Raw genomic sequence first — 27,832 nt, forward strand, 5'->3', positions numbered from 1 at the left:
CCTTACGTGGAAGTCGCCATTTTGTGCCGCCATGTTTTTACAGAAGCCCTTAACGGACAAACTTTTTTTTACTAATTTGTCTCCGACTATGACATGTTTTTCCAGCGGTGACTACAGTAGCTTCTCTATGCCTTTCAAAAGCGAGGGATAAACAGTGGACTGAGCCGTTGGTTGCAATTCGCAACCTCACCACTAGATGCCGCTCAAATTTACACACTGCACCTTTAACCATTAAAACCACTACACTGTAGTGTGTTTTTGGGCCATATTCCATTAAAACCAATAAAATTCCCAATAAAACCAATAGAATTTCTGTGATTGTGTCTATTGGGTTTTTTAGCAGGGCAGACAGGGTCACAGTTAAGTAAAACATGTTTCCTAAATTTACAAAATCCAGAAGTCAGAGACAGGTATTAAAAACTGTTATTACTGTGATAACGAAATATACTACACAATCTTTTAATACAAAATGTTAATTTAAATAATTAATTTAATTTAATAAAATTAAGATTTTTAAGAAAAAGAAAAAGACAAGAAAGATGCCGGATCTCAAGAGGTTTAATGGATACTATATCAGCATTATTTGCATTTCACTGTCGAGGTTACACACACGCGCGCACGCAAACACACACAAATGACTGTGAATGAGTGACGTAGCCCAGGAAACACCTCTCTCTGCTATGCAGGCGGTGCATATGTAGCGACTGAGCAACGCAGACAGCTCTCTTTAAACACTCAACTTATGCACGCATCTGACTGCTACACGTCCAGCTTTCGTCAACAGACTGAATGCGACAGCAGATATCACTGAAAAAGTCGTTCTTCAGTCCTGTCGCTCCGCGCGAGAAGAAACTCACAAGTGCGTTGAACATAACCAACCTCTTCCGTCTCCCGCAGCTCTGGACTTTTAACACGGATAAATGATGACTTGCCGCATGCAGATCGCACCAAAAACACAAGCGACTTCTTTTACCATGTTTGCACTATTCGCATGTTTGTCCTGATATGGATGTCCGTGCTTTAATCACATCGTATGTTGCTGGATTTTTCAGCTGGGAACAGAAAGTGGGCGTTTTTCTGTACTGAAGCGTTGGAGGATTTACTGCGAGAACTTGTGTGAGGTAACATGCAGTAAGTTCCTAAAGGTGTCAGTATTTAAAAAAGGTGATTCGTTTCATATTTACATTCATCGTATCATATCAATTACTGCATAAGAAGCTAAAGATCATGGGACCGATTCACTGTTGATGAAGACGGTGATGATGAAGATGCGCCTTGATTAAGAAGTAACACTACGGTTATTAAGCTGCTACATACATGTAGATATGGCACAGGAGAGCGTGTACGACAACCGCAATATAGTGGTGAAGTATATCCACCATAAGCTATGGAAGAAGGGTTACGTATGGGAAGTGAATGGATGCGATGATGGTGTTTCTAACGGACTGATGATGGGGAGACAGGAGGACGGCGTCGTTTCTCCCAGCCGCCGTAACGACCCGTACACCGCTCTTCATAAGGTGTTACGGGAGGCCGGGGATGAACTGGAGCGGTTGTATCAGTCGGACTTTGCCGAGATGTCCAAGCAGCTGCATCTCACGACCATCACGGCGCACCAGCGCTTCACCGCAGTCATAGACGAGTTGTTCAGGGACGGGGTGAACTGGGGCAGAATCATCGCTTTTTTTGAATTTGGAGGGACCGTTTGTGTTGAATGCGTGAATAAGGAGATGTCGGCGCAGGTTGATAACATCGCGGGCTGGATGACAGAGTACCTGAACGGGCCGCTACACGGCTGGATCCAGGAGAACGGCGGATGGGTATGTAATTAACTTAATATATGCCTCTATTCGATGACGCAGTTTGCTCCGCCTTTTTATAGACGTCACGAATTCTGTGCGTCAGGCGTTGGCCGATAGTGCTGCTCGTTAACCTTCCGCTGACCAATGAGCAACGGCGATTAGTCACACCCCTCTCACGCCTCCGCGGGTCGCTGTTATGCGAAGCCGTCAATGACAGCTGATGTCTGCAGGGTTGAAGGTGTGGTTTTGCTTTCAGTAACTTCAAGAACCGCTGTTGATTCATGCAAACAGGAGGATGTTTAATCTTATATAACAACCTGTTATATGGGCACTGATATTTACTCTCGAAATCATGTGTTTAAATTACGCCTAGCTATTCCTGTCCTGAATGGTTCATCACGTGATGATTCCTGCATGTGATACTGTTCAAACATCATTAACCTTTTGAATTTCCTGGCCAGATATATAAAAGGTTACGTTTTGGGGTTGTTTTCGAAAAACTATAGGCTACTATGTGCTGTAGATTAACGCAGTATAGTAAAGATTGCTTGCAGTGTGTGTTTAACAATACACTTTACAATACACAGGGACTATATTCACAATAAACTCCCACATGCAGAGACGTCAGCCACATTGTTGTCTCTTTACTGACACATTTGATTGGATTCCCTGAAGTTTGAACTTTTCAATTTATTGTTGCATAATGGTTACTATATTAACACGTAAGATGTATATAGTATGCACCGTTTAGCACTGAGTATGCAGTAAGCAAGTATTCTATTTTGAATACAGCTCCAGAATTTCAGGTTCTAAAAATGACTTTTGGCATAATGGACTATTTTTGACTGAATGGAGGAGGAACTGCAAAAGACATGCTGCTTTCATTTGAATGGCCATTCAGAATATGTTCTTACAATAATGAACTCTATAAACTCTGTTAAAGCAATTTCTCATTGAACCAACAAAGGCAACAAACGCCAACCAACATGAACAAACACATTCATCCTGATCCAACAAACGCAAACAAACTCATTCATTCTAAAATATATTGTCGGCGTTGGTTGGAGTTTGTTAGATCGGTGTGAACTAGTCTTAAGGTGACAAACATATTGAAAGATATAAATGGCAAATGTGAAATGTACAGGGTCCTCAGATCAGCTCAGATTACAGTGAGGAAACAATCTCAAAAAATCCAGAAATCACAATATATGATTTTTTAACTATTTATTGAATGTGGTGGACAGGTGTCTTTATGCAGCTCCCTCTAAACCCAATAGAGATTCTTTAGAGGGAACTCAAACTCCTTGTTTCTAAGTGAAAGGCCAGAAACCTGACTGATCTAGAAAAGATCTGTGCGGAGGAGTGGGCCAAAATCCCTCCTGCAGTGTGTGCAAACCTGGTGAAAAACTACAGGAAACGTTTGACCTCTGTAAATTGCGAACAAAGGCTACTGTAGCAAATATTAACATTGACTTTATCATGTGTTCAAATACTTATTTGCAGCTGTATCATACAAATAAATAGTTTAAAAAATCATACATTGTGATTTTTAGATTTTTTTTAGCTTATGTCTCTCACAGTGGACATGCACCTACGATGACAATTTCAGACCTCTTCATGATTTCTAAGTGGGAGAAAGTGCAAAATAGCAGCGTGTTCAAATACTTATTTTTCTCACTGTAACTATAGGTCACCCAAAATTTCCCTGTGTTTGTTCACTTTTGAATTCTCCAAGCCTCTTTCAACCATATTAAATGTTGTTAGTGTGTTAGAACAAAGACTTAATGTAGATGTGCATAATTCAAAGCACTTCATCAATAATGCAAAAGCTCCATTTCATCTTAAGGGAGAAAAGTTGAACATTCCCCTTGAGTCCTGATCTCTCAAAAAGTAAAAATTCTGACTTCTGAATTACGGCCGGCCGGACTGACCTGAACTTTAGCAAAGAGTAGCTATGTATTTTTGCATTCATGTCCTTTCATGGACTATTGTGAACCCTTTAAGTATAAGTACCATTATACTTCAAATCATTTGACTGATGTTGAGAAGAGATTTGCCATTACCCTACTAAGCCATTAGATGTGCAATTTAACAATCAGTTGAAAAAAATCCATTGTTTTGTACAGAAGAAGGGATCTGAGCTATATCCAGTGATCAGAATATCACAGAGAATTGGAAATGGGCTCTTTTGACTTCAGCCAGAATGCAACATCATAGCAACATCATAGCAACCACCCTTATATTCAATTATCCACATAGCAGTGCTCAGGTTAAAAAACAGTCAGGATAACTAGATAGCAAAGCCCTGGCCACACACAACACCCCCAAAATTGTGCCGGACAGTCTTTCACAGCAGGCACCTCTTCAGTTAAACAGAAAATGACAAATGCCTAATCCAGCCTTTATTCCTTCATATAATGTGAGATTTTAAACCATATCAATATTGCATCATCATGCTTGCTTTGTGGATGTTTTTCAGTTTAAATAAACATCCTGTTAATGCGCTCATATTTCACATGACCTTTACAGTCAGTGAGTAGTCTGGATCCAATTTCTGTTTAAATATATGATACTTTGACATTTATGACAGCAGAAGTGATAACTGCATATGCAATTATAAGTCCAGTGTTATGTCTGATGCGTGTGAATGTGGAGACTAAGAATGCAAGCATATGCATATGCATTATGACTAACTCCATACCAAATTGTTAATTTGGTGAACTCTCACATGCAAAGTCATATAGACAGTTTCAGCAAAGTAGATTATTTCTAATAAAAGCTAAAGAATAACCAGTAAAGTACATTAAAGTATAAAATGTTACAATGTTAGCTACAGATCCTTGAATTATTACCTGGCTGCCAAAACTGCACAGCGGTGATTCCTGCTCGCCATCTCCCTGTTACCTTGTCTTTTGGAAACCAGAACGATTTTATTTTCTAGGGTATTTGTTCCAGAGGTCAGTTTAGTCACTAGCCTGCTATTTATTCATTATTTATTAAAAAATATTGTAGGCTATCCTGTTCTTCATATTCATTGTACGATCTAAAGTTATTTTACTGTACATGCTAAGTACCTAGTGAGACTGCACAAAATATCTAAAGTTGAAGGTTTGAAGAAGTTTTGGTAGTCTACACTCTAAGTCCTGATGGGTTATTTTTGGCCCAATGCTGGGTAAACATTGGACAGAACACTTTGGGTTATAAATAAACCTATAAATAAACCATTGAAACAAGCCAGCAGAGGTTTATTTATTAAAGCAATATGTGTTCTATCCAATATTTACCCATCATTGGGTTAAAAATAACTTTCGAGTGAATACTAGGGCTGCACAATTAATCGGAAACTATTCAGGATTACAATTACAGGTAAAGCAATTACATAATCGCCAATAGGCTCCTTTACAGCTGTATCTGTGCATTTCGGCAGAATGTTTGGGCACCAAATACAATCAAAAAAAGGGACGAGCCCATCCCACACTGTATAAAAAACGTTGCTGCCTTAAAATTTTAAATTAACTCAGCCTTAAATCAACTCAGATTTACAAGTCATGTCAACAGAGATGAGTTGTCACAACTTATAAAATATAGTTAAGAAAAATCAACTTAATTTTATAAGTTATAACAACTCACCTGTAGTTATAACAACTCATCTCTAGTCAAGATAAATAATAGTAAGTTGAAATGACTTGTAAATCCGAGTTAATTCAACAAAAAATTTTAAGGCAGCAAAGTATTTTTTACAGTGCACTGGGTTGTAATTTAAAGTCGCATGAAACGGAAGTAGCGATTGTCTTATTTTCACCGTGGTGACATACAGTACTTTGCAAAATCCTGGGCCACCACTACCACACTGTAAAAAAAATGCAGCACGAAGTTAAAACAACTTGGTTTGGCAAGTCAGTTTAACCTACTGTTTTAACTTTTGCCTTTAAGTTGACTAAACTTATAAATTCAAGTTGAAATTGTTTAACTTAATTTTTTAAGTTAAAGTAACATAAAAAATGTGTTGATTTAACAGAAATGCTGCAAATTTTTTAGAAGTTTTAATGTCCATCCATATTTATTTTTCAATCTATTTTATTAAGATACAAACAGAAAATACAGGAAATATCTACAAAAAAATAAGATTTTCAGGACTTAATGTCTTCTTTAGGAATTGTCGGTGTTTAGTGTGACCTCTCTTGGCAATAATATCTTTTGAGCGTTTTTGAGCAGAATTAAGTAAAAAGACTTATTTTTTTTAAATTATAAATTAGGATTTAATTTTATTTAGGATTAAGAGATTCTGCAGTTTCCTGCTATTGCTTAAGTGAAAGTTTACCCTAAAAACTTGACACACAAGTTAACATTTTAATATACACACATATTTATTATATACAAATTTCCTGTATTTTCTGGGTGTATTCTATTAAAGAGACTGAGAAACAATCATATATATGATCATTTTAACATTGCAAAAACAACAAATCTAATTCTGGCATGGTGGCTTAAGACTTTTGCACAGCCCTGTATATCCGAGTGAAACGCTTCTGAAATGAAAAGATGAAAAACAGCATTTTCAATTAAAGATTATGAGGGCACATGAATAAAAAAAAATGATGAAAAAATACCACAATATTCCCCACAAAATTACAGTTTTGTAAATGCAGCTGCTTCACAGAAAATTATAAAACATTTCAAAACTTCAGTGTAAAGTCCATTAATCAGCAATAATAATTGCAACTACAATATCAAGGTGAATAATCGAAAATTATGCCATAATCGTGCCTATACCCAAATCCGACCTTTGCATGCTACTCTACGATGACCGAACGTTATCATGCTGTTGTTAGCTTGTTGTTTTGTCCTGTCTATAAAAAGAGCAATCGACATCATAATTATGTCAGTGGCCACTATTGTGGGTTTCTATTTAAAGAAGTTTACTATACCACTGTGACGTAGGCCACTAGATACTATAAATCCCCAGAGGCTAGATCTGATACTTTCCACCCTGTTCTAAAGACAGTAATGAGGGCAGCAAGCTCATTAACCTTAATGGTGACATTTGAATTGACGAGAGCAATGCGTGCTCCCTGTCCACCTTCTGTTTCCTGTTCAACACAGGACTTAAAAATAGGTGTCATTTGTGGTCCCAATGTTGTTGAAACTACTGCTTTAACCTGCATGCTTTGACATTTTCATGGGGGATTACACAATTTTAGCTACATTACAAGATTGTTTATTTGTCTGGCCTTACTCTGGTTTAGAACAACCTACAGTTATATTTTGTGCGGCAATTTATATAATACTGGTGGGTTTGAGTCATTCTATGAGGAACGACATCCAAGTCGAGGGACAGAAAGATGAAATTGACAAAAGTATACTTGAATTTAATTTAGCTACACTTGAATTCTTCAGAAAGTAGACTGCTTTTCGGTAGTTATGGAAGATAACAGTCCAGCTTCCCCCTTGCATTTCCATGAATCTTGCACCAAATGGCTGAACATGGATCCTGCAGCATGACGAAGCAATTGGTCTGTAGCCCACGCGAGCAGCACCTGTGTTTATTTGTTCGACGTAAGTAAATGCTGCGTGACTGGCTTTCTTGGTATCTGCCGGGTTGTTAAATTATACACTTCAGCCTCCTGATCCAGGTTCAGCCCAGGGCCCCAGCGGGTGCTTGCGTGCCATCAGGTCTCGCATGAGCCACATATCTGCTCTCTACTAATAAAGTGACTTTGCAAACACATTTATATGAAGTGACAACTGATTGAAATATTGATGTATATCCAATTTTAAATTCAAAGTTTGGTAAAATACGGACAAACCCAATTGTTAGGTATGGCTAGGAACTTTTAACTGCCGTAATAATCAAGGACTTTGCTGATGTAAATGGCTGCAGCAGGCGTAGTGATATTACGCACTGCCCGAAAATGGTTACTTTCAATGGCAGGGGACTAATTTCGGGCAGTGCATAATATCATTGCGCCTGCTGCGGCTATGTTGCATCAGCAAAGTCCTTGATTATTACGCCAGAATGAGAGTATAGTCCTAACCATATCTGCCTAAAAAATCCCAACTTTTAATTCTCTGTCTGTCTTAGTACACGATGTAACTACAGAAGAGTCAAGTTTTAAATAGGAAAAATATCGAAACTCTTTGGTTATTTTTAGCGCGATGCCAATGGTCCAATCAGATTCAATGGAGTGTGCTAAGATATGCTAAAAGTACTAGTGCCAGATCCAGAGATCAGCTGAATGGATTCCAAAACGGTAAAAATCAAATGTTTAACTCTAGGGGAGCTGGAAAATGAGCATATTTTCATAAAAAAGTAAAATGTCCCTCTTTAAGAGAAAAGGTTTAAAATCTTTAAATGGTGTGTTATCCTTTCAAAAAATACCTTTGTACCCAAAAAGTGCATAGTACCTCGGTTGTGTGTATCTGTACTTTTTGTGCATATTAGGACCTTCTCCAAGGGTACTGTCCCAGTGACGGTTTTTGTACCTTTTTTTCTGAGAGTGGAGCTAAGGTATTCCTGATCATTTATCATCAGAAAGTTTTTCTTTGAAAATAGTATAGTCAGGCACACCTGGAGAAACAATGAGGGTATGGAGGATGGAGAGAAACAGTGATACCCTAAACCTATTGCTGGTTCACTTTTTTATGTGGATTCTGATGGTAAGCTGATCCAAGTACACTCACAGAAAACAGTTCAAAAGCTTTGTTCAAGTTGTCTCAGAAATTCAATGTGAACCAGCAGGCGGTTTTGCTGAGATTAATGGGATTGCTAATTGGAAGTCCTTCTTGGCTCTTATACTTGTTTGTTACAATGCGGGACTTCAAGTTCAAGCTGTACTTGTTTCCCATCACGTCACCAGTATGACATTTGTCCGATCAATAGAACAATACAATCGGAATTATGATGTGAACTTCCTGTATTGCTCATTTCAGATGCTTCATGAAACTGTTTGGGAAGAATAGGAGTGGAACAAAAGATGTGCACAGGAACTTATAAAAGTCATTGAGCTGTCTTAATGTACTTGCTGTCTTGGAAAAACAAGTGAGATGTTTAAAGCTGTTATTATTTACAGGTACCAAAACAAAATCGTTCCACTGTGTGTTTACGTAGAGTTTAGCCAAATGGTAAGGTGCGAACTTTTGCCATGCGTAAATGTATCCACAAACTCCTGTGAGAATCTTTTCACACTTTTAAACCAGCCTGAGCTGAGTTCAATAACACGAACAAATGGGCCAAGTTTTCCCCTTGCAGGGTCCCCTCACTGGGGCCGCAGTCGCTTACCATCTGCCCCTGTGTTTATACTCATCGGCAGAGCACTGGTAATATCAGAAACATTTCCTACTGGGCAAGCCAACGAGAATAAAGGAGACTTTCATGTAAAGTCTGTCGCAAAAGACAAATGTCTCTCTTGCGCTTTAAATTATGCTCTACTCTGGTAATACTGGGCAATAACGGGCACTTTAGATGCTTATTGTAGGTGTTTACTAACTAGGTGTCACTGGGTGTTTCACACCTGATCATTTGTGTCATATAAGTGTTGTTGTCTTTTATAAGTAAATAGTCCTCTAAAAGAACACATTTCAAATAATTTCACGGTTACTTTAAACAACATGTTTTGCCTCTGTACCACATGACTTTCAAGTACTGTACATTATGTTCTAATATTGACCTATGCCTTTAACAGCCTATTATGTGTCAAACATTATGCAATAGTATCATGTGTTTGGTACAATGTGCCTCAGCACTCGGGGTACGATAATAACAGACTTTTTTAAATGTGTATGCTATTAAAATGGATGTGAAATTTTTCATTATTATTAAGTGAATAACTAGCTTTAAAGGGCCAACAGTATGCCCATTTTTACAAGATGTAATTTGAGTCTCAGGTGTGCCTAAAATATTTTCTGTGACGTTTCAGCTTAAAATACCCCATAGATCATTTTTTATAGCAAAAAACTGTACCTTTAAATGCAATAGGGGTGTGGCGGTTCTTGGTAAAGAATCTAATCGTCCCGTTATTCTCCCACGGTTCGGCACCGCGGTGCACCGTGTTTGATTCTCCACGCATTTCTAATATAGTTCGGTGAAAAAACAACGCATAAAACTGCTAATGTATGGTTCTGCATAAGATCTGCTTGTGTTTACATGAGAGTACCTGTTCAATCAACTCGTAGTATGCAAATTTGTTGCCAACCTCACAGATCATCACGTGTTGGTGTCTGTGTGTGTTGTGGAACGTTTAGTGTGTGGGCTCGTTATAGTCGTGCGTAGGTCCTACGGCGTATGTTCCGCGTCGGTTTTCATTTATACTTTTGCGTCGTCCTCCGCGTCGACGTGCAAACACACGCGCAAACCGCTGGTAGGCAGTATCCACGCGTGTAACCACAGTAGCAGCGCGAGCGTCAGAGAAGAAGAAGCTTGGCAAGTTAACCCACAAACGAAGAAGAAACAGCAACTTGTTGTGTATGATTTGAGAAGACCAGCAATGATGGAAGTAAATAAACAGCGACTGTTGTTGCAGTTTGAGTTAAATCACTCCTCAACTTGGCTCATCTTTGTTTTCACCGTCGCAAATGAAAATACCTATGACGCAGTTTTTTTTACCTGACGGAAGGGGTTTTGGTGGACCAATCACAGCGCTTGTGGTCCGCGTAGAACTGACGCGATGTTAAAATTTTAGCGAAGTGCACGTCAGGCTACGCAGAGCTACACACAGGCTACGGATAGCCTACGCAGTAGCTATGGCGTAGAACTTACGCACGACTATAAATCGCCCTTTAAGCGAAAGAGAAAAGCCGCTAATAGAGGCACCACCAGGTTTATTTAAGTCTACTGCAGCAGCGATGCTTAAGAAAACGTGGACAAAACTGTAAAATTTGCGAGTGCTGTAAGGCAATACATCTAATATGATGAGTCACTTATTGCGCCGCCATCATCAGGGTGTTGTTGATAGCACACGATCGCAGGTAAAGCCCGATTTATAGTCGTGCGTAAGCTCTAAACCGCAGTTCCGCTATAGGTTATCCGTTGCCTGTGCATAGGTCTGCGTAGCTTGATGTGCACCTCGATAAATTTTTAACAGCACGTCAGTTCTACTCGGATCGCAAGCGCAGTGATTGGTCCACCAGAACCCCCCCCGTCAGGTAAAAAAACTGCGTCATAGGTATTTCCGTTTGCGACGGTGAAAACAAAGATGAGCCAAGTTGAGGAGTAATTAAACTCAAACTGCAATAAAAGTCGCTGTTTGGTTGCTTCCATCGTTGCTGGTCTTTTTGAATCGTGCACCGCAGGTTGCTGTTTCTTCTTTGTTTGTGGGTACCGAAACCGTGACCCTAAAACAGTGACACGTACCAAACTGTGAGTAATTTAAACCAATACACTCTTAAAATGCAAATGAGCTACTGCTTTCGGTTAAAAATAATACAGTCTGGGACAATAGTGTAAGTGATTATTGGTATAATGTATGAGTGTGTGCTGTGTCTAATTATTATGTATAAATATATACACACACATTCATGTATGTATTTAAGAAACATTTACATGTTTATATATATTTATTTATATTTTTATATAATCTATATTAAATATAAATAAAAAAAGATATATAAATAAAACAATTCTGAAATGAATATATAAATGTGTGTGTGTGTGGTTAAATATACATAATAATTAGACACAGTACACGCACATATATTATGCAAAAAAGCACTTTTATTTTGTATGCGATTAATATATATATATATATATATATATAAAGTGCTACAACGTGCTACCAAACACATTTAGAAAAGCTTTCGGGTAAAATTAACCATTTAGTCAGTGACTGTGGGCAGGGCTTTATCAGTGTGACATCACATTAACAAAATAATCAAAACTGCATATCTAACGAGACTGTTTTGATTCAATGGGGATTAAAAAAGGAGTGGGTGGATTTTTTTCATTGTAGGGTGGTTTTGTTCACACACTGCCAACACACATTTATGTCCAAAGTGGATTTTGCACAATATGGGCCCTTTAACTTCTTTTCAGACTGTTGTTACACAATGGCCATTTCTCAATATGCGTTTTTGTCTGTACTTGTGTTCTTCTGGACTTGTGAAAGGTCATCAGACTTATGACAGCCAAGTTTCACAAAATGCATTTCGCGTCAACGGCAATTAAGCTCAAAACCTGCACAATATTCAAAATATGAATATTAATATTATGTTTTTGTCATAAACGTTTTAAGAGCTGTTAAGTCAAGAATATATTTGAAATCTGTTGTCAGTTAGTAAAGATATCGCCTATATTAAAATTTCCTCAGAAGATTTTCGATATGCGAGTTGCATCTGAGCAACGGGGGGGTCAGCAACGTGTACACCGCCAAGGGCCAGTGTCTGATGGTCAAACATGAAAGAATATTTCATTTGGATATATCTAAATTGCATTTTAAGGTCTTGTGGTAAAGGTGCATTGACATCTGAAATACAGCAACGTGCGAAATTGAACCTAAAGCTAGTTGCATCTGTGTTCATGTACAGTACTTGTAAAAAGTATATTTTAGGGTTTAAGTGGCCAACTGTCTTGATGTGCAATGCTTAGGACAGTCATGACAGGTTATGGCAAAAACTCCAATAAGGGAAATTAGGTAAACATTAAAATTTTGTATTATACATTATTACCTGTGAAGAATTTTGATGTTTTTGACATGAAGTTTCTCCTGAAATTTCATGAAGGATGGACAGCGGAAAACAATAAACGTGATGCAATAAACCTCCTGCACATGCACTGTAGTAATTTTGTGAAAGTGGTTATTGTAAAGTATTGTTCTTTTATACAGTGTGCTCGTCTGAAAGCACAATGGTGCTGGTGTATGATAATAGGCTGGTGTCGGTGCAGGCGTTGTCCCGTTTTGTCCCAGAGGTGCTCCACACCCTTCCACAGTGTATTTCTGTACCCTGTCTCCGGGGGATGCTGTCGATTTGAGGAATGTAAATAAATAAAGCGGATGACCTGGGTGTTGCTTTCCTGAGAGGCCTTCCATGGGTGGATGTGTGCATGGATACGCTGTCCAGTCCGGTCAGGAGGTGAACTGCTGTTTTAGCACTTTGAGTGCATGCGTGTGAATGCATTCTCATTAATTATGTGAAAAAGAGTGCTGTTAGCAGGTAGTGAGTTTCCATGAAAACTCCAGAGACCTATTTGGACGGAATTAATTCTTTATGAAGGTGGAGTAATGTAATTATTGTCGATACAAGTCTGACGTGGATGTTTGTTAATGCGAAAACACCACAAAATGAAACGATGAGCTTCATAATTTATACAGATATAACCTTGGCTGCTTGTGATTTATGATGCCTCATGAAATCATATATGGTATTTCTTTCTTCAGCCAAACATAGTCAGATTAATATTAACTAATATCCTGGCTCTTCTTCGGAAAGCATTGAATAGTGTTCATATGACTCCAGGGGGTTAATATTTGTCCTCTGAAGCGTAACGATACATTTGCAAGAGAAAATGATTCGTATTTTGAGCTTATTTAGAGATTGATAAGTCACGTTTGAATGTTAACAACATTGTAAGATTGTATAGACTCTAAAATGGCAGCATGCTGGCTTCATTTTAGTACATAAGATGATCACTGGTTCTTTCATGTCTTGTGACTAGTCGTATGCATTGTGATGAAACATGCAGTCAGGAGACACGCGAGGACCAGGTCTTATTAATAGCATAATGGAGCCGTTTATCGAATGTCTCTGCAGTCAATCCCATAATACTTCTGGAGAGCATGGTTTAACTTTCATCTAAATAACTAAAATGTACATGAACGCACTCCATCACCTTCGCTCGAAATGAACATATGGGTGATTCTCACGAAATTAGACTCATGAGGTGTCATGAAACATTTTGATAAAAAAGGAAATGCAAAGTAAGAGTATCAAAATAAGAAGCATACAGTTACAAACATTTTCTCATCCTCCGCAACAATTTTTAATCATTGTTTAAATTCTCAAGAAATTAACATTTTCAAAAAAAAAATAGTTGGAAGGGACATAATTGACTGTGACACTCAAGATGGCTACCAGGTTAGCAGTTCTTATTTTTCTCTCCAGATAAAAGTTGAAATTTTGTTTGTCATAGTACCTAGACAACTTTTTTAGCTCATTACCGAAACATGAGTTTGTAAATGCATATATTTAATGTAATATCATGTTGCGTAAATGACAATTTTTTTTAGACGGTTTCATCGGACGCACATGATACACGTCTGGATCCGAACCTTACTTCCGGTTTCGTTTTTTTAATGGTCTGACTAGTTGCTAAACTGATCTCTTGAACAAATGCCTCATCGAAAATAACAATTTTTTGGTTTCCTAGGTAATCTATGTGTTGTTTTTTTGCTTGTTATATAAATAAACTATGTTTAAAGAACTTTGTTGTTATTTATTCTTAGCGGAGTTTACCGGAAGTTACGTGCGGACCGCGACAGCCGCTTGTTTATGTTGTTACTGCTGAAAAGGTCTATAATGATAATCAAAAAATTTAAAATAATTCTATAGGAATTTTTTTAATCCTCTAAAAATAATGGTTATGGAATTGGCTTCAATGGCTTTTTAAAAAAAAATCTGATGCTGGACACCTTTTAAGTCTGGATTTCATGAGAATTACCCACACGCTATACAACATTTCTAGCAAAAGACAAGAAAGGTAGCAGCAGCATTACAGATGCATGCTAAAGTGAAGCGAGCTATACTTACTTGAAATGGGCGCCACCCTGTACCACCGGTCACATTAATAATCAGTATCTTCAGACATATGAAGAAAACTTAATTTGCATGTAAAACCACATTCACACAGCACTTTGGTCACAGAAAATTTCCGTAAAATTTGCAGAGAGGCTTCTGTGTGAACACAAACACGTCCCGTAAATGTCCTGGGATCGCTTCCGTAAAGAGGACCTATACTTACAAATTCTTTGCTGCCTTAGTTTTTTATTCAGTCACCTCAGATTTAGAAGTCATGTCAACTTACTATTATTTATCTTGACAAGAGATGAGTTGCTACAATTTATAAAATTAGGTTGACCTATTTCAATTATATTTTATAACAACTCATCTCTAGTCAAGATAAATAATAGTAAGTAGACATGACTTGTAAATCTGAGTTGATTGAACAAAAACATTAAGGGGCGTGCACACCTAAACTTTTAAACGCGTCTGAAAATGCCTGGAGGACCCTGAATCCCAGCGTTTTTTCAGCTGAGCGCCAGCTTTCTTCAGCCGAGCGCTTTAGTAGCTTTGATACTTGACCTGTGAGCCGGTTGGTTGTTGTGCTACTGGTCCCACCCCTCCTCCACCGTGATTGGACGGGCATGTGAGAACTGACATTGACGAGCAGAGCTTTTCACCCAAAGTTGAATCTCTTTCAACTCTTGAGCGCCAGTTTTCAGCGCGGAAGAAAACCGCCAGCTGCTGGCTTATTTGAAAAAGGCTGAGCTTCCATTGGAAACAATTGAAAACATGCGCCGGCCGCGGGCGTAAAAGCTTTGGTGTGCACGCCCCCTTAGGCAGCAAAGATGTAGTTAAATTGCTGTAACATTTAAGGAAATCATTCTGTGTAAACCAGAGGGAGAAACAATGCTGTAAGGGGGGTGCCGTAGTGAGAACATCGTAGTGTCATCGCAACAAGAAGTTATGGTTCAGCACTTCGACACAGGGATTTAAACGCAGATCAAAATTCACGGTAAGAAATGTCGGCAAACTGGACTGAATTAGAGATCATGGAGCTCGCCACTATCCGCACTGAAGCTTAGATCATTCACCAGCATGACAAACTAGCACATCACACGCTCCTTATGAATTTGTCATAAACAAAGATGCACATGCGTGGTTTCTCGAAAGAGAAATCACGGATAATTAGCAAACTTCAAACGCTGTGAAAAATCTACCAGGTGCAGGACTTTAAATACTTTACATGTCTTTACATTATCTTTATGCTATGTATGTGAATGCACGCACAGATTCCGGAAAATCATTAGCATGTGAATGAACCAAAAATCAAACAATCCCGGATGCAATTTTCATTTATTTTTCGTAATCTCTGTGTAAGAAGGGCTCAAGTGTAAGATACATATAAGCCTAAATATAACAACCTTATGTTATCTGTGTAAAAGTCATGCATGGTAAGTCGTTTACTCATTATGCGTCACGTTTTCACGTGTTCACATCCATCTGTTGTACCACGCATTTACACACATGTGTTCTTGTATCCATTGACACCATTCTGACATAAAAACCTGCTTTCCCTGTGGCCACAAACCAGGCCTGAACACATGTTGCTGAATGATGCATGAAGTGGCTAATCTCTGAGACTAAATGACCATCCCTCAAACAAGATGCGTCATGCGTCTCCTCACTGCACACTACCTTCTCCGACCAGCTCGGAGTATCAGGTGACTACGCAGGTCGTGAAATATTCAGGGCTATGTGAGAAGGTCTAAATATAGATGTGCTGCTGCTCCCAGGACAGTCGCTAAATGTCAGTGTACGAAAACTGTGTGCCTTTTGATTTTTACATCCGGCATGGGGATTCCAGTGAAAACCAGCCAGCTTCAGTGCAAGTGTGAAAAAATAAAAGATTCTTAATATCTATCCCTCAGTTACTTATCAGATTGTGCTAACTGTTTGACAGAGCAACGCCCAACGTGACCTGGTCTTTGTGGAGAACAATTTAGTAGGGTAAAGGTCATTTGTAGTCCAGCTACTGTTGTAACAACTTCATAATGCATCATTGCTGGGGTAGATAAGGTGTACCAAATGTCACATTGTTTACTTTGAAATTGATTCTAACCTTCGTCAGGACACACCCACTGACCAATACTTTTTTTTGATCCATAGAAACAGGTACATCTGAAATTACACCATTACTGTGTGTAGCCAAGCGGCAATCTTCCGGTCTCTCTCTTGAATCCAACACGAAAGTGAATGAAACTGCAATTGACTATGCATGGTTACTTCCTGGTTTTCGATAAGCCAGCTCAGGCATTTCCGGTGACGTCTGGCTCCGCCCACTTTGGGCTTTAAAATTGCTCTTCAGAAACCTATGTGTGACTTCTACGTCCATTGTTGTATATAGTTTGTGTGTAATCATTAAGCTTGAAATATGATTAGACATTAACAACTCTCAAAAATAGTAAGAATGGGTTCCAAGCTATCTTTTCTTAACCGGCTGATAGACCAGACTGTAGTACAGTGGGATAGCCAATGCCCAGAGTGAACTTCAGGCAAATGCAAGATTGACAGGCTGTGTGAAATCAATGGTGATCTTTCGACACTGGTTGACATGCGAGCTCTGGTGGGGAGTAAATGGCCTGGGGGACATAAGCTACCTGTCAGACATCTAATGGCCTTGCAAACATCACCCTGTGGAACGCCACCACACATCCGTTGCGGTCACATGATAGGAAACTTTATCTGCCTGGCTAGAGAACCCTCAAAAATAAAGGTGCTTAGCTTTAAAAGGTTCTTTACTGAGAACCATATTTGATTTTTTTAAATAACTATTTCTTTCTTACCTCTTTAAGATGTGAAGAATTTTTTTTACCATAAAGAACCTTTTGTGAAACAGAAAGTTTCTTCGGGTGTTAAAGGTTCTCTATACCATTTAGCCTTCTGTGGCAGTGTTTTCCAATCAGGAGGCTGGGGCCCACAGGGGGGCCTCAGCAGATTTCCAAGGGGGCCTTAAGATGACCTAAAATTATTAAAAATTGGACTAAACAAGCATTAAAATAAGCTAAACAAGCCAAAACCAAGATGCTTTTTATTGTTTTGCCATTTTAGTAGCAAACATACATCTGTCTAGTCATTCCAAGCTCTAGTTAATTTTATTTGGAGAAAATTGAGTGAGTGGGAGGCCTTCAAATATTGTTGTGGGCAACTAGGGGACCTTGAAGTAAAAAAGGTTGGGAACCACTGTTCTATGGAATCTTGATGCCCTTTTATTTTTAAGAGTGGGGTGTCTCTTAGATTAACATTTGATAGAAGTTGGCACGAAACGAAAGTGGCAGTGATGTTTTCTTCCATATTGTGATGTACATCCAAGTAAAACGGCTTCTGGAATTAGATAAATGTAGGACGGGACTTGATTTCAACATTTGGGAATTAATTGAATCATTGGAAGTCTGGCACTGGACAGTCAGTAGAACTCCGTCCTCAGATTAAGACTTATGTCATCAAGGAAGAGGTGTTGTTTTGAGAGAGAAAAGTGAATGTTTTTAATGAAAGTCACAATGAGACAGAAATAATGATTGTCTTATTTTCCCCTTCGTGAACGTATCTGAGTGAAATGTCTTCTGAAATTAGATAAAAGGTAGGGCGGGACTTTTATTCGTCTATCAAGAACTGATTGGATCATTGGAAGTTGGGTCATGTTGCTAATTGCAAATCGCTGATCGATCTTTTCGTTTTATGTCACCATGCACTCAGTTTATTTACCAATGGGTCTGCGCAGCTCCATGTGAAGTCAACACACTTCACATTTTACTCAGAACCACGAGAAGGCGCGGGGTCAATGGCTAAGTTTCCATCCACTTGTCAATCGAATTACCGAAGTTTGGTAAAAAAAAAACTAATGCGAATAAAGCTGGTGTAAGTGTGTTTCAATCCAAACCTTTAATGTGCGTAATGACGTCACATGCTGGTTTGCGATCAAATTGGTATATCGAATTGATTTCAGACATTCGAAGGTGTTTTCATTCATTTTCGCACTGAATCGCTTAACATTCAAGCAAACATTGCGAACAAAGTTTTGCTAGACAAAATGGATCGCACCATCTACCAACAAATTTCTAATATTTCACAAGTTATAATAGTGCTTATGTGCCAGCTGATAGCGATATATCAAGCTATAATAATAAGAAAACGACGCTATGAACAAATTGCTATGGTGATGCAGATGCACGTAAAGGCCCGGCGACAACGGAGGCATTACAAACGTAAAAAGATGATGTACAGTCCGGATCAATGCTTAATGCGTTTCTCAAAGTAAATGAGAACGATAACATGATATCTTACGTGAGCTGTTAATATTAGAAGCCAAGGAAGCTACGATGGGTCTTTGGCCGAGGATCTGATCCATCTAATCAAAAAGGTCGAACTTGCCTTTTATTTTCCCCTCGGCACTGCTGTGAGATAACTCTCTTTTTTAAAACATGTTTCGCTGTGTCATAACCATTGTGGGACATTTCCTTTGTGAGTTCCTGATAAATTATGGCATTTCTTAGATTTTTGCTATCTAAAATAGCCGTTATATTTCTATGGTAAATTCCATTTAAAAATATCGCGTCTCATTGTCCACTTACATCTGTCTTTGTTGAAACCCGTCATGTGTGCAAATGACCTAAAACTTCTTCATTTTTGTGGCGGGTTGCAACCATAAAATTACCTAAAACTTAATCGCAATTCATTATTTGTTCGGCAAATAACGTTTTCATCAGGGTTTATCGCATAAGCCATATATCGATCAAGATAAAATCCGATGAGACGGAACATATTTTTTTTTAGTCGATATTCATGAAATTCAATCGAATTTTACTGTTTCCATAAGGCATTTTTCATACGATATCACTTAATTCGGATAAAAAACGTGTGGATGGAAACATGAGACATTGCAGAAATTGGAGATAGAAAGAGCGGGAGAACTTCTAGTTCTTCTAGTGTCTACATTAACACAAAAGCATTATAGATGAGAGAAGAGATTAAGAATAAAGGTCTTCATCAGGTGCCCAGGTCAGAAAAACTGGATAGAAAATGAGAAGCGTGATAAGGATGAAAGTATGTATAGCCATGTCACTTATCTCATTAAAAACACTGGATAAAACTGATTGTATAGAGTTACTAGGGATGCTCCGATCGATCGGCCAATAGTGCTTGCTATGTTTCTCAATGACTTACGGTGAAATGCCGCTACATCCAAAACCCAGAGGGCGCTCTCATGCAGAAACTCAATATGCGCTGCAGAAGAAGAACAATACACACGCAGCTATGACACGCAGCTCCAGGAAATGGCTTAAGGATATATTTATATTGCTGTTCTTCAAACTTTTTCAGGTATTTTCATGATAATAACGAATATGTGTAATAATTATGTTTGACGAGTGGTGCTTTTTCAAATCCATGGTATAATCGATTCAAACTAGCAGCGATTTCAGATCGATAAGGACTTACTGATCAAAAACCATAGTACATGAAATAGCTCTGAATAAGATTGTCTGATTCAGAATAGTGATCGGCCACGTATTTTTAGTGGAGATCGGCATTGATTGGAGCACCCCTAATAGTTACATTAAATAAATATATAGTTTATAAAATAATCCATATTATCAGCAACAAATCAATTATAACCTAACTATAGTGATTGTATTTACCAGCTGACCTAAAATCACAATAGGGAATCTTTGTGGTTAATTTAAAGTGCACCTATTTCAGAAGGAATTATGATAATGTCGGTCTTGTCTACATCAAGCCCAGGAAGTAAACTGTTGCCTACAATCCGTGTGTTTGTTGTAGTCCAAAAAAAGAGATTTAAGTTGGACTTGCGTCATCGTTTACTTTGAGGTATATATCTTTTGCATTAGTTAAAGGGAAATTCCGCCCTAAAACGGAATTTAGAGTGTTTTTTTGTTGTTAACGAGTCAAACTTTCATTTAAAAGCATATTTATGACTGAAGAGCAACATTTAAGATATTTAAGATGTTCGTTTTCTGGTAAACTGGCCTTTGAATGGGAGTGAATAGGGCATGTCGCATGAGTGCACAAAATCTCTATTTTTACAACACTAAGAAGGCTCGACACAACGTGATACTTTACTCGAAGTATCACGTGGGTCTCTACACATGAACGCGAGCATTGAGAACATTGTTTGTGACCACAGATTTTAGTAAAAGCGAAAAGTTTGGAACAACTTACCGTGCTGTTAAACTGCGTCCCGCCGCCATCTTGCCAGTCATGAGCAATCGATCTCAGAATGCGACATAAGGAGGAAGGAGAGTAAAGATGGATAGCTCCTAAAGCATAGTTCCATATAAATGCACGGATAATTTGTTGTTTTGTCTCAAGTGAAAAACAATATTGACCCTGTAGTTGAAAAAGTAGCGTCCTATGGAGTCCATTCAATCGCATTCTGAAATCGATTGCTCATGACTGGCAATATGGCGGCGGGACGCAGTTTAACAGCACAGTAAGTTGTTCCAAACTTTTCGCTTTTACTAAAATCTGTGTACACAAACAATGTTCTCAATGCTCGCGTTCATGTGTAGAGACCCACGTGATACTTCGAGTAAAGTATCACGTTGTGTCGAGCCTTCTTAGTGTTGTAAAAATAGAGATTTTGTGCACTCATGCGACATGCCCTATTCACTCCCATTCAAAGGCCAGTTTACCAGAAAACGAACATCTTAAATATCTTAAATGTTGCTCTTCAGTCATAAATATGCTTTTAAATGAAAGTTTGACTCGTTAACAACGAAAAAACACCCTAAATTCCGTTTTAGGGCGGAATTTCCCTTTAACATGTACTAATACACACTTACACACCAAAGGAAATGTAAAATCGTGAATCGAACAATAGTTGCTGTTTAAAAGACATCTATATTTTGCTGATATGTTTAAGGCTACCTTTTGTTGTGAATTGAGTCTTTTGGACACCCTAATAGGCACTACTGTGTCAATCCGGCCTGAAGCTCACAGATGTCAAAGATTAAGGATTATGAGAGCACATGGATTTAAAAAAGTCTGCACGGATAAATCATTTTAATGAAACACTGCAATAAAATAATAAAAATAATAAGAATGATCACTTTGATCACTAAGTTTGATAACAACACAATTAGTAAAGTGATATGAATGGCATGAATTTTGTTTGCATGTCTTTGAGATGATTCTTCACATTTGTTTAGCTCCTGACACCTGCCAGCTTTTCCTTTTGAAAATTCCAGATTGGTTTTGAAGTGGTGACAAATGTTGGTGTGTGACATTGAGGTGATAAAAGCTTGCGGGGAGAATTTTCATACCATGCCACCAGGCCCTCAAGTCAGCTTTCCATCAAATCTCTGCACATCCACAGTTACCTCAACCCAGATGAATTTTTCTCTTCAGCTGCGGGATGAGACAGAACGCTGTGAAGAGAATCGGGCCTAACAAGCTCCCTTCACGACTTTGTTGAAGCTTGGGTGTTAGCAACTAACTTGATAAATAATAAATAATCAAGCAACCATTCACATCATAGTGCTGCTGAGAATGAAGGTGAAGCTGCCTGGTTGATCTCTGAGGCGTGAGATTCAGGTTTGGGGGATTTTAAAGTGAAGTTCGGCTAGTATTCGTGTTGAATTATTTATGATCTCAGCACAGGGAAGCGTTATTTAAATGGCCAGTTTCAGGCAGTAATAATTTGGGTGGTTCGGCTTGTGGTTTGCTGTAGTCGTGGAATATATTCTTCTACTGGAGCCTTGGTATTTTGAATGCGCTCAAATGGGATTGCAGTGTCTAGACATGGTTTCTGTGTAAATATCACTGATGTATGTTGATTGAGTTTTCGTTGAGGTCAATAAATTTTTTAATGTAACAAAACCCTTTTTATTTGACTTGAAATAGGTCTAAGTCCTACCTCACTAACCTTAATTGAATAAGTACAAAATACCGCATTGTGCACGTTCGCCATCACAAAGCAGTTTGTGGGTACGAAGGCAGCGGCTAATAAGGTGGACTGCAACCGTAGCGGCGATTAGCACCCTTTGATCTTGAGGTGATGCTAACAGGCGGTGGGAGGGGGTGGTTATGGAGGAGAACCTTCATCAAACTACAAACGCCCCATTTAATAAAAGTCAGACAGAAGAGTTTGCACAATACGGTTGCCAGACCACATTAGAAACCCAGGGAGTGGCAAACTGCACCATGAGACTTCTATAACATCATGGTTTCTCTTTAACTTCAGTGTTTCTGAGCTTCTGTGACTATACCAAAGTCTTGTGATGTTCAGTGTTTGATGCAGCAGCTAAATTAACTGTCAAGCCATCAAGTGTTGAGTTCAATTCCCAGTGCATGCTGGGCAATCCAGTCTAGTTGCAATGTTAAAACCTTCTGAAGCACTTCAGGCTCAAGGTTTCAAAGTGTCTAACATTTCAAACAACCTTGAGATACTTAGCATAACTTGGATTTGTGGCAGTGACCTTGTGAGATATCAAAAAGCGTTTCCTTGAGTTTGTTCAATTTATAAAGATTGTGATGATACTTTCTATGGAAAATCGTGTCTACGCTGTAAAAAAATCCTTGTTGCACTTACATTCTTAAGTTTAATCAACTTGAAATAACAATTTATTAACTTTCTATACTAATGAGCAGTTGCTATAAATTATAAAAATAAAGTTAGATTAGCTTAAGTAATTTAAATTGTATAATTTATAGCCCCTAGTCAACAGTGGCGGCTCGTGACTGCTCATCCGAGAAGGGCAAATTCAAAATAAGTGTTCGGAGATTCATGTGTGTTGCTTGTGTTTTCAAAATATGTTTGTTGCGTCATGTGAACCATGTGCATCACGTGTTTTTTTTTTTGTTAAAATAAGTGCCTGCTGCACACGCGTCAAAACCGTTTATGATAAAGAGACACTGACGTTCACAAAATACACGCAAGACACTCTCTTAACAGTAAACTCTGATTACGCATGAAATTATGCGAGTATCTGGCAAACGCAAGCATCTCTTTTATCATAAACCCGTCTGCAGCTGGCACTTATTTTGACAAGACACGTGATGCACATAGGATCGCTCTATGCGCAGAACACATATTTTGAAATCACGAACCACACACATGACGGGCTATAAACATGTTGTGATGAACCTCGCATCGTGCGCCCACGAAACAAGTAGTCACCGGCCGCCACTGGTAGTCAAGAAAGTTTAAATTGTAATTTCAAATTGAGGTTTCCCAAAATTGAAAATTCTCTAATAATTTAATACGTTTTTTTTTTTTTATAAAAATACGTCACAATGGGTTGATAAATGATGGGTGTGTGATTATTAGTTTGATCTTTTAGCGAAATTTCAAACAAAACATCTTGATTCAGATATGTTGGGCTGCCGATAAATCTCATTGGTAAAATATGCACGTTTTCTCGCTAAACTCATTGGTTTTAAAGGGATAGTTCACCCAAAATGAAAATTCTGTCATAATTTTCTCATCATTGTGTTGTTCTAAACCTGTATGAATTTCGTTTTCTGGTGAACACAAAAGAAGATATTTTGATAAATGATGGTAAGCACACAGCTGATTGTGACTATTGACTTCCATAGTAGGAAAAACAAATACGATGGATTTCAATTGGTACTATCAACTGTGTGCTTACCATCATTTATCAAAATATCTTCTTCGTCAATTATCACAATTTATTCCATATCCATAATATTTGTTTTCCTACTATGGAAGTCAATGCTTATCATCTTTTATCAAAATATCTTATTTTGTGTTTATCAGAATAAAGAAACGTACAACATGAGGATGAGTAAATCATGACAGAATTTTCATTTTTGGGTGAGTTATCCCTTTAAGCGAATATACTGTAAGACCTTATCTTGCAATGACAAACGATTGAAAGTATCCCAACATATTTGTATGAAAGAGTCATTGTATCTACTTGAACAATTCATAATCAGTATAAGACAGTGAAGAAGACTAGTGAGCTCTTCTGAGATTTGACTTCATTTATATTCTCTTAGTTAAAATGCGACTTTTTGAAATATCTCAGGAGATCGCACTTAACAGGCTATCGTTTGGAAGCAAAAAAACAGAGAGTGTCAATTTCCAAAGTCAAATATGATTTCATGACGAACATCAAAGTTTGGATCTACACTTTCTGCCTGTAGTTGACAGAGAGTAAGTGTTGGTATGTACCAAGCACAAATCTGTCCCGCTTAATAATGCCGTTAAGTTCGGGAGCTATACGGCTTATCTCATAGTCAGTGAGTTTTCTTTGAGGGTATCTAGAGAAATCTTTCATTGTGGGCCGAATGTACGCCTCTTGTACCAGCAGGGAACAAAGTGCAATTGTTTGTTTCTACGCATCAATGCATTCCTCAGATTCTTTTGGCAGAGCTTTGGACAGGAATCAGCTGGATGCTGGTGAGGTCATTGAACTCATTCTTTCTTTGCTTGTCTGCCCATAACTGGCAGCGAGAAATGCAGTGAACACTATATGTGTAGTTAGGTCATGTGGACATTTTTATGCCCAATGCTTTGTACACATGATCTCATTTTGGGAATAGGGAAAATATTGCTACATTGGCTGGGCAATATCTACTGTATGAGGGATGGCTTCAATAACCCTATTTAAAACAAAACACAATAATAGCATTGAATAAAACCTGCTTGTTTAACATTGTTAAATCAGACTTACAAGACGCTGGGAAAATAAATAGAAAAATAATTTTTTTCTAGTTTTCATATGAGCCAAGAGTTATTGTTGAATTATTCTGTCATATCCCAATGAAGACCAAACGGAAACTGTGGTGTATTGATAACAGAACTTTCTTGTTGGAAAAGTTGACAGTACTGCAGATTTGGTGTTGTGGGAAGAAAGTATCATGGAAAGGAAACAGGCTGGTATTAGGATGTGAAGTGTGTAATTTCGGGTACTTAATAGAACATTTTGGTGATTGATATTTTGAGCCAACTTTAAAGATCAGCTATTTTGTTGCTAAAAACAACTTTATTTTGTTTTTGGTATAAAACAATGTGTTTGCGTGGTTTATGGTTCAAAAAACACCTGCCTTCCTCAAACCCTCTGATTGTGTACAAAGCTCATCGATCTGAAAAGTGCTGTGTCCCTGATTGGGCAGCTTACCAGTACGTTGTGATTGGCCTGAACACCTCTGACGTCAGCCGGAAATGTGACGCTCCTTACCGTTTTTTGAAAATTAGCTCGCAAAGCTGACAGGAGTAAATATCGTCTTTGCTACCTTATCAATACGAGCCGAATGTTTTCCAGAAAATGCAGATAACCAAGCTGATCGATCAACTTTGCCAGCGTGGCTTGACCAGTACGTAACAGATTGGTATGGTAAGGATACTAAAACATTAAAACCATGTTGTCATTTGTAATCCAGTCCCTCCAGAAAAATGTGATCGATTATGCGATTCAATGCATAATCAGCCAAATTCCGCGGGTGGGGGCGCATTTTTTCAAATACGCGCGTTTTCGCAGCATAAATTGCAGATTTCTGTGTGCAAAATATGCGGGGATTTCATAATAATAATTTCAAAAATAATTTTCGTAGCAAAAATCACACATATCTTAGCAGAATGTTGAAAATGTTGCATTTACTTCACACAAGCGCAGCCATGTCCCCTGTTGTCATGGGAACGTTATGAAGTGATGTGATTTTGTAACGTGAACATTAGAGGTGGGGGGAAAAAATAGATTCTTAGATGCATCGCGATGCGGGACGTAGACGATTCTGAATCGATTCACAAATGTCAGAAATCGATTTTCTGAAAAAAATGTTTAATAAAGTAATATTGCCGAAATGCAAAAGGCGGAACTCGAAAGCACGAAAGTGCAGCACCCGGACAGTCTGTGGCGTGCACATAAAAGACAGAGACACAAGCCGTTTCTCAATATGTGTTCTTATCTGTACTTGCGTTCTTGTGGACTTGTGAACGTCATCAGTCACGGCCCAAGTACTGTTCCAATTCAAGGTTCGCATCAAGCCCAAGTTCACATAAAATCCCCGGATGTGATCTTGATCCGCCCATTTTATCGAGGATGCATCAGAGGAGACTTGTGTAGACTTATGACAGCGAAGTTTCCCAGAATGCATTTCGCGTCAGGAGTTCGTTCTTCCGAGTCTGAACTTGCAAGTTCAAACTACGAAGGACACAAGTCCGAGTTTGGCGTACTTAGTATTGAGAAACGACTTCTATCCGAAGCAATGGCTGAGCACGAAATACGAACACCCTCCTCCTAGATTTTGTCAAACAAAACTAAAATATTTCGGAAACATGAGAAACCATATTACAAGTCTAGTGTTCAGCCCTTACTTTTCTCTGCATATTAAACTGTGGTACATGAACGTATTTTAAAGCTACAGTCGGACTCGGCAACTTTAAAAAAGGAGTTTGCTTTTAAATCTAACTAGTGGAACTTTGACGTCATCCGGCTATCGGTTCTTGCGGCGCAAGACGGACAAGTCTATTGTTACGTGCACGAGGAGGGAGGGTGGATCTGTGATTGACAGGAAGATTTTACACAGCCCTGCGCTGATTGGACCAGTTGAACCGGGAGTGGTGGATTTTTGCCAACCAATTAACAGGCTCTAGGTGGAGGTAGAAGCGCAGGTATTTTCTTAAACAGTTTAATTTATGTTCTTCTATCAGAGCATAGTGTCCGTTTTAGTAAAAATATCTTGCCGGCTGCAGCTTTAACAATTTTTTGTCACCTTTAAGCTGTAACATAACTCATGTACGACTCAGGCATTTCTAATTAAAACTGTTAGCATGTCAAAAAGATCTTTTTAATACTTGATGAAAATTAATCTTTGGAGACACATCAATGAAGGTCGTCCCACAAGTAGATCATTGTTTAACTGTTCATCTAAAATGCCAGTCACTGCTTTTCAGATGAAGTTAAATGGTGAAGCTCATAGCTTTTTTTTTAAGCGAATAACTTTTGAACCTCTATTGGCAAAACTGTCATAACATCATGGTAGAATCGGTCTTTACGCCTTAGGCATTAGGTTTTTTATTGTTTGGTTTCACTCATCAATTACTCAAAGAACAATGATGAGATGACTTACTCAGGACCAGGAGATCAAGTTTTTAGATATTATCTTAGGTCCACTAATTTTCACATGAATTTAAAGTGAAGCAACCTTAAACTATGCCATTTACCATAAAATGTAAATTCTTAAATTGCAAACCACTCCGTCTAGTAGGTAAATTTCACAGAGGCGGTTTCCCAGGCAGGGTTTAGATTAATCCGGAACAAGGCCTTGGTTATATTTGG

General features: G+C 38.4%; 1 protein-coding gene across 1 annotated transcript in view; it reads left to right on the forward strand.

The window, feature by feature from the left end:
- Positions 1-663: 663 nt before the first annotated feature.
- bcl2b (BCL2 apoptosis regulator b) overlaps positions 664-27,832 on the forward strand; it is a 49,047-nt gene continuing 21,878 nt past the window's right edge. The window contains exon 1 of the mRNA XM_055202994.2: positions 664-1,820. Within this exon, the coding sequence (XP_055058969.1) occupies positions 1,326-1,820 (495 nt within the window). The 5' untranslated portion in view covers positions 664-1,325. The remainder of the gene's footprint in view (positions 1,821-27,832) is intronic.

Source organism: Misgurnus anguillicaudatus, chromosome 2 (genome assembly GCF_027580225.2).
Source record: "Misgurnus anguillicaudatus chromosome 2, ASM2758022v2, whole genome shotgun sequence".
NCBI lineage: Eukaryota > Metazoa > Chordata > Actinopteri > Cypriniformes > Cobitidae > Misgurnus > Misgurnus anguillicaudatus.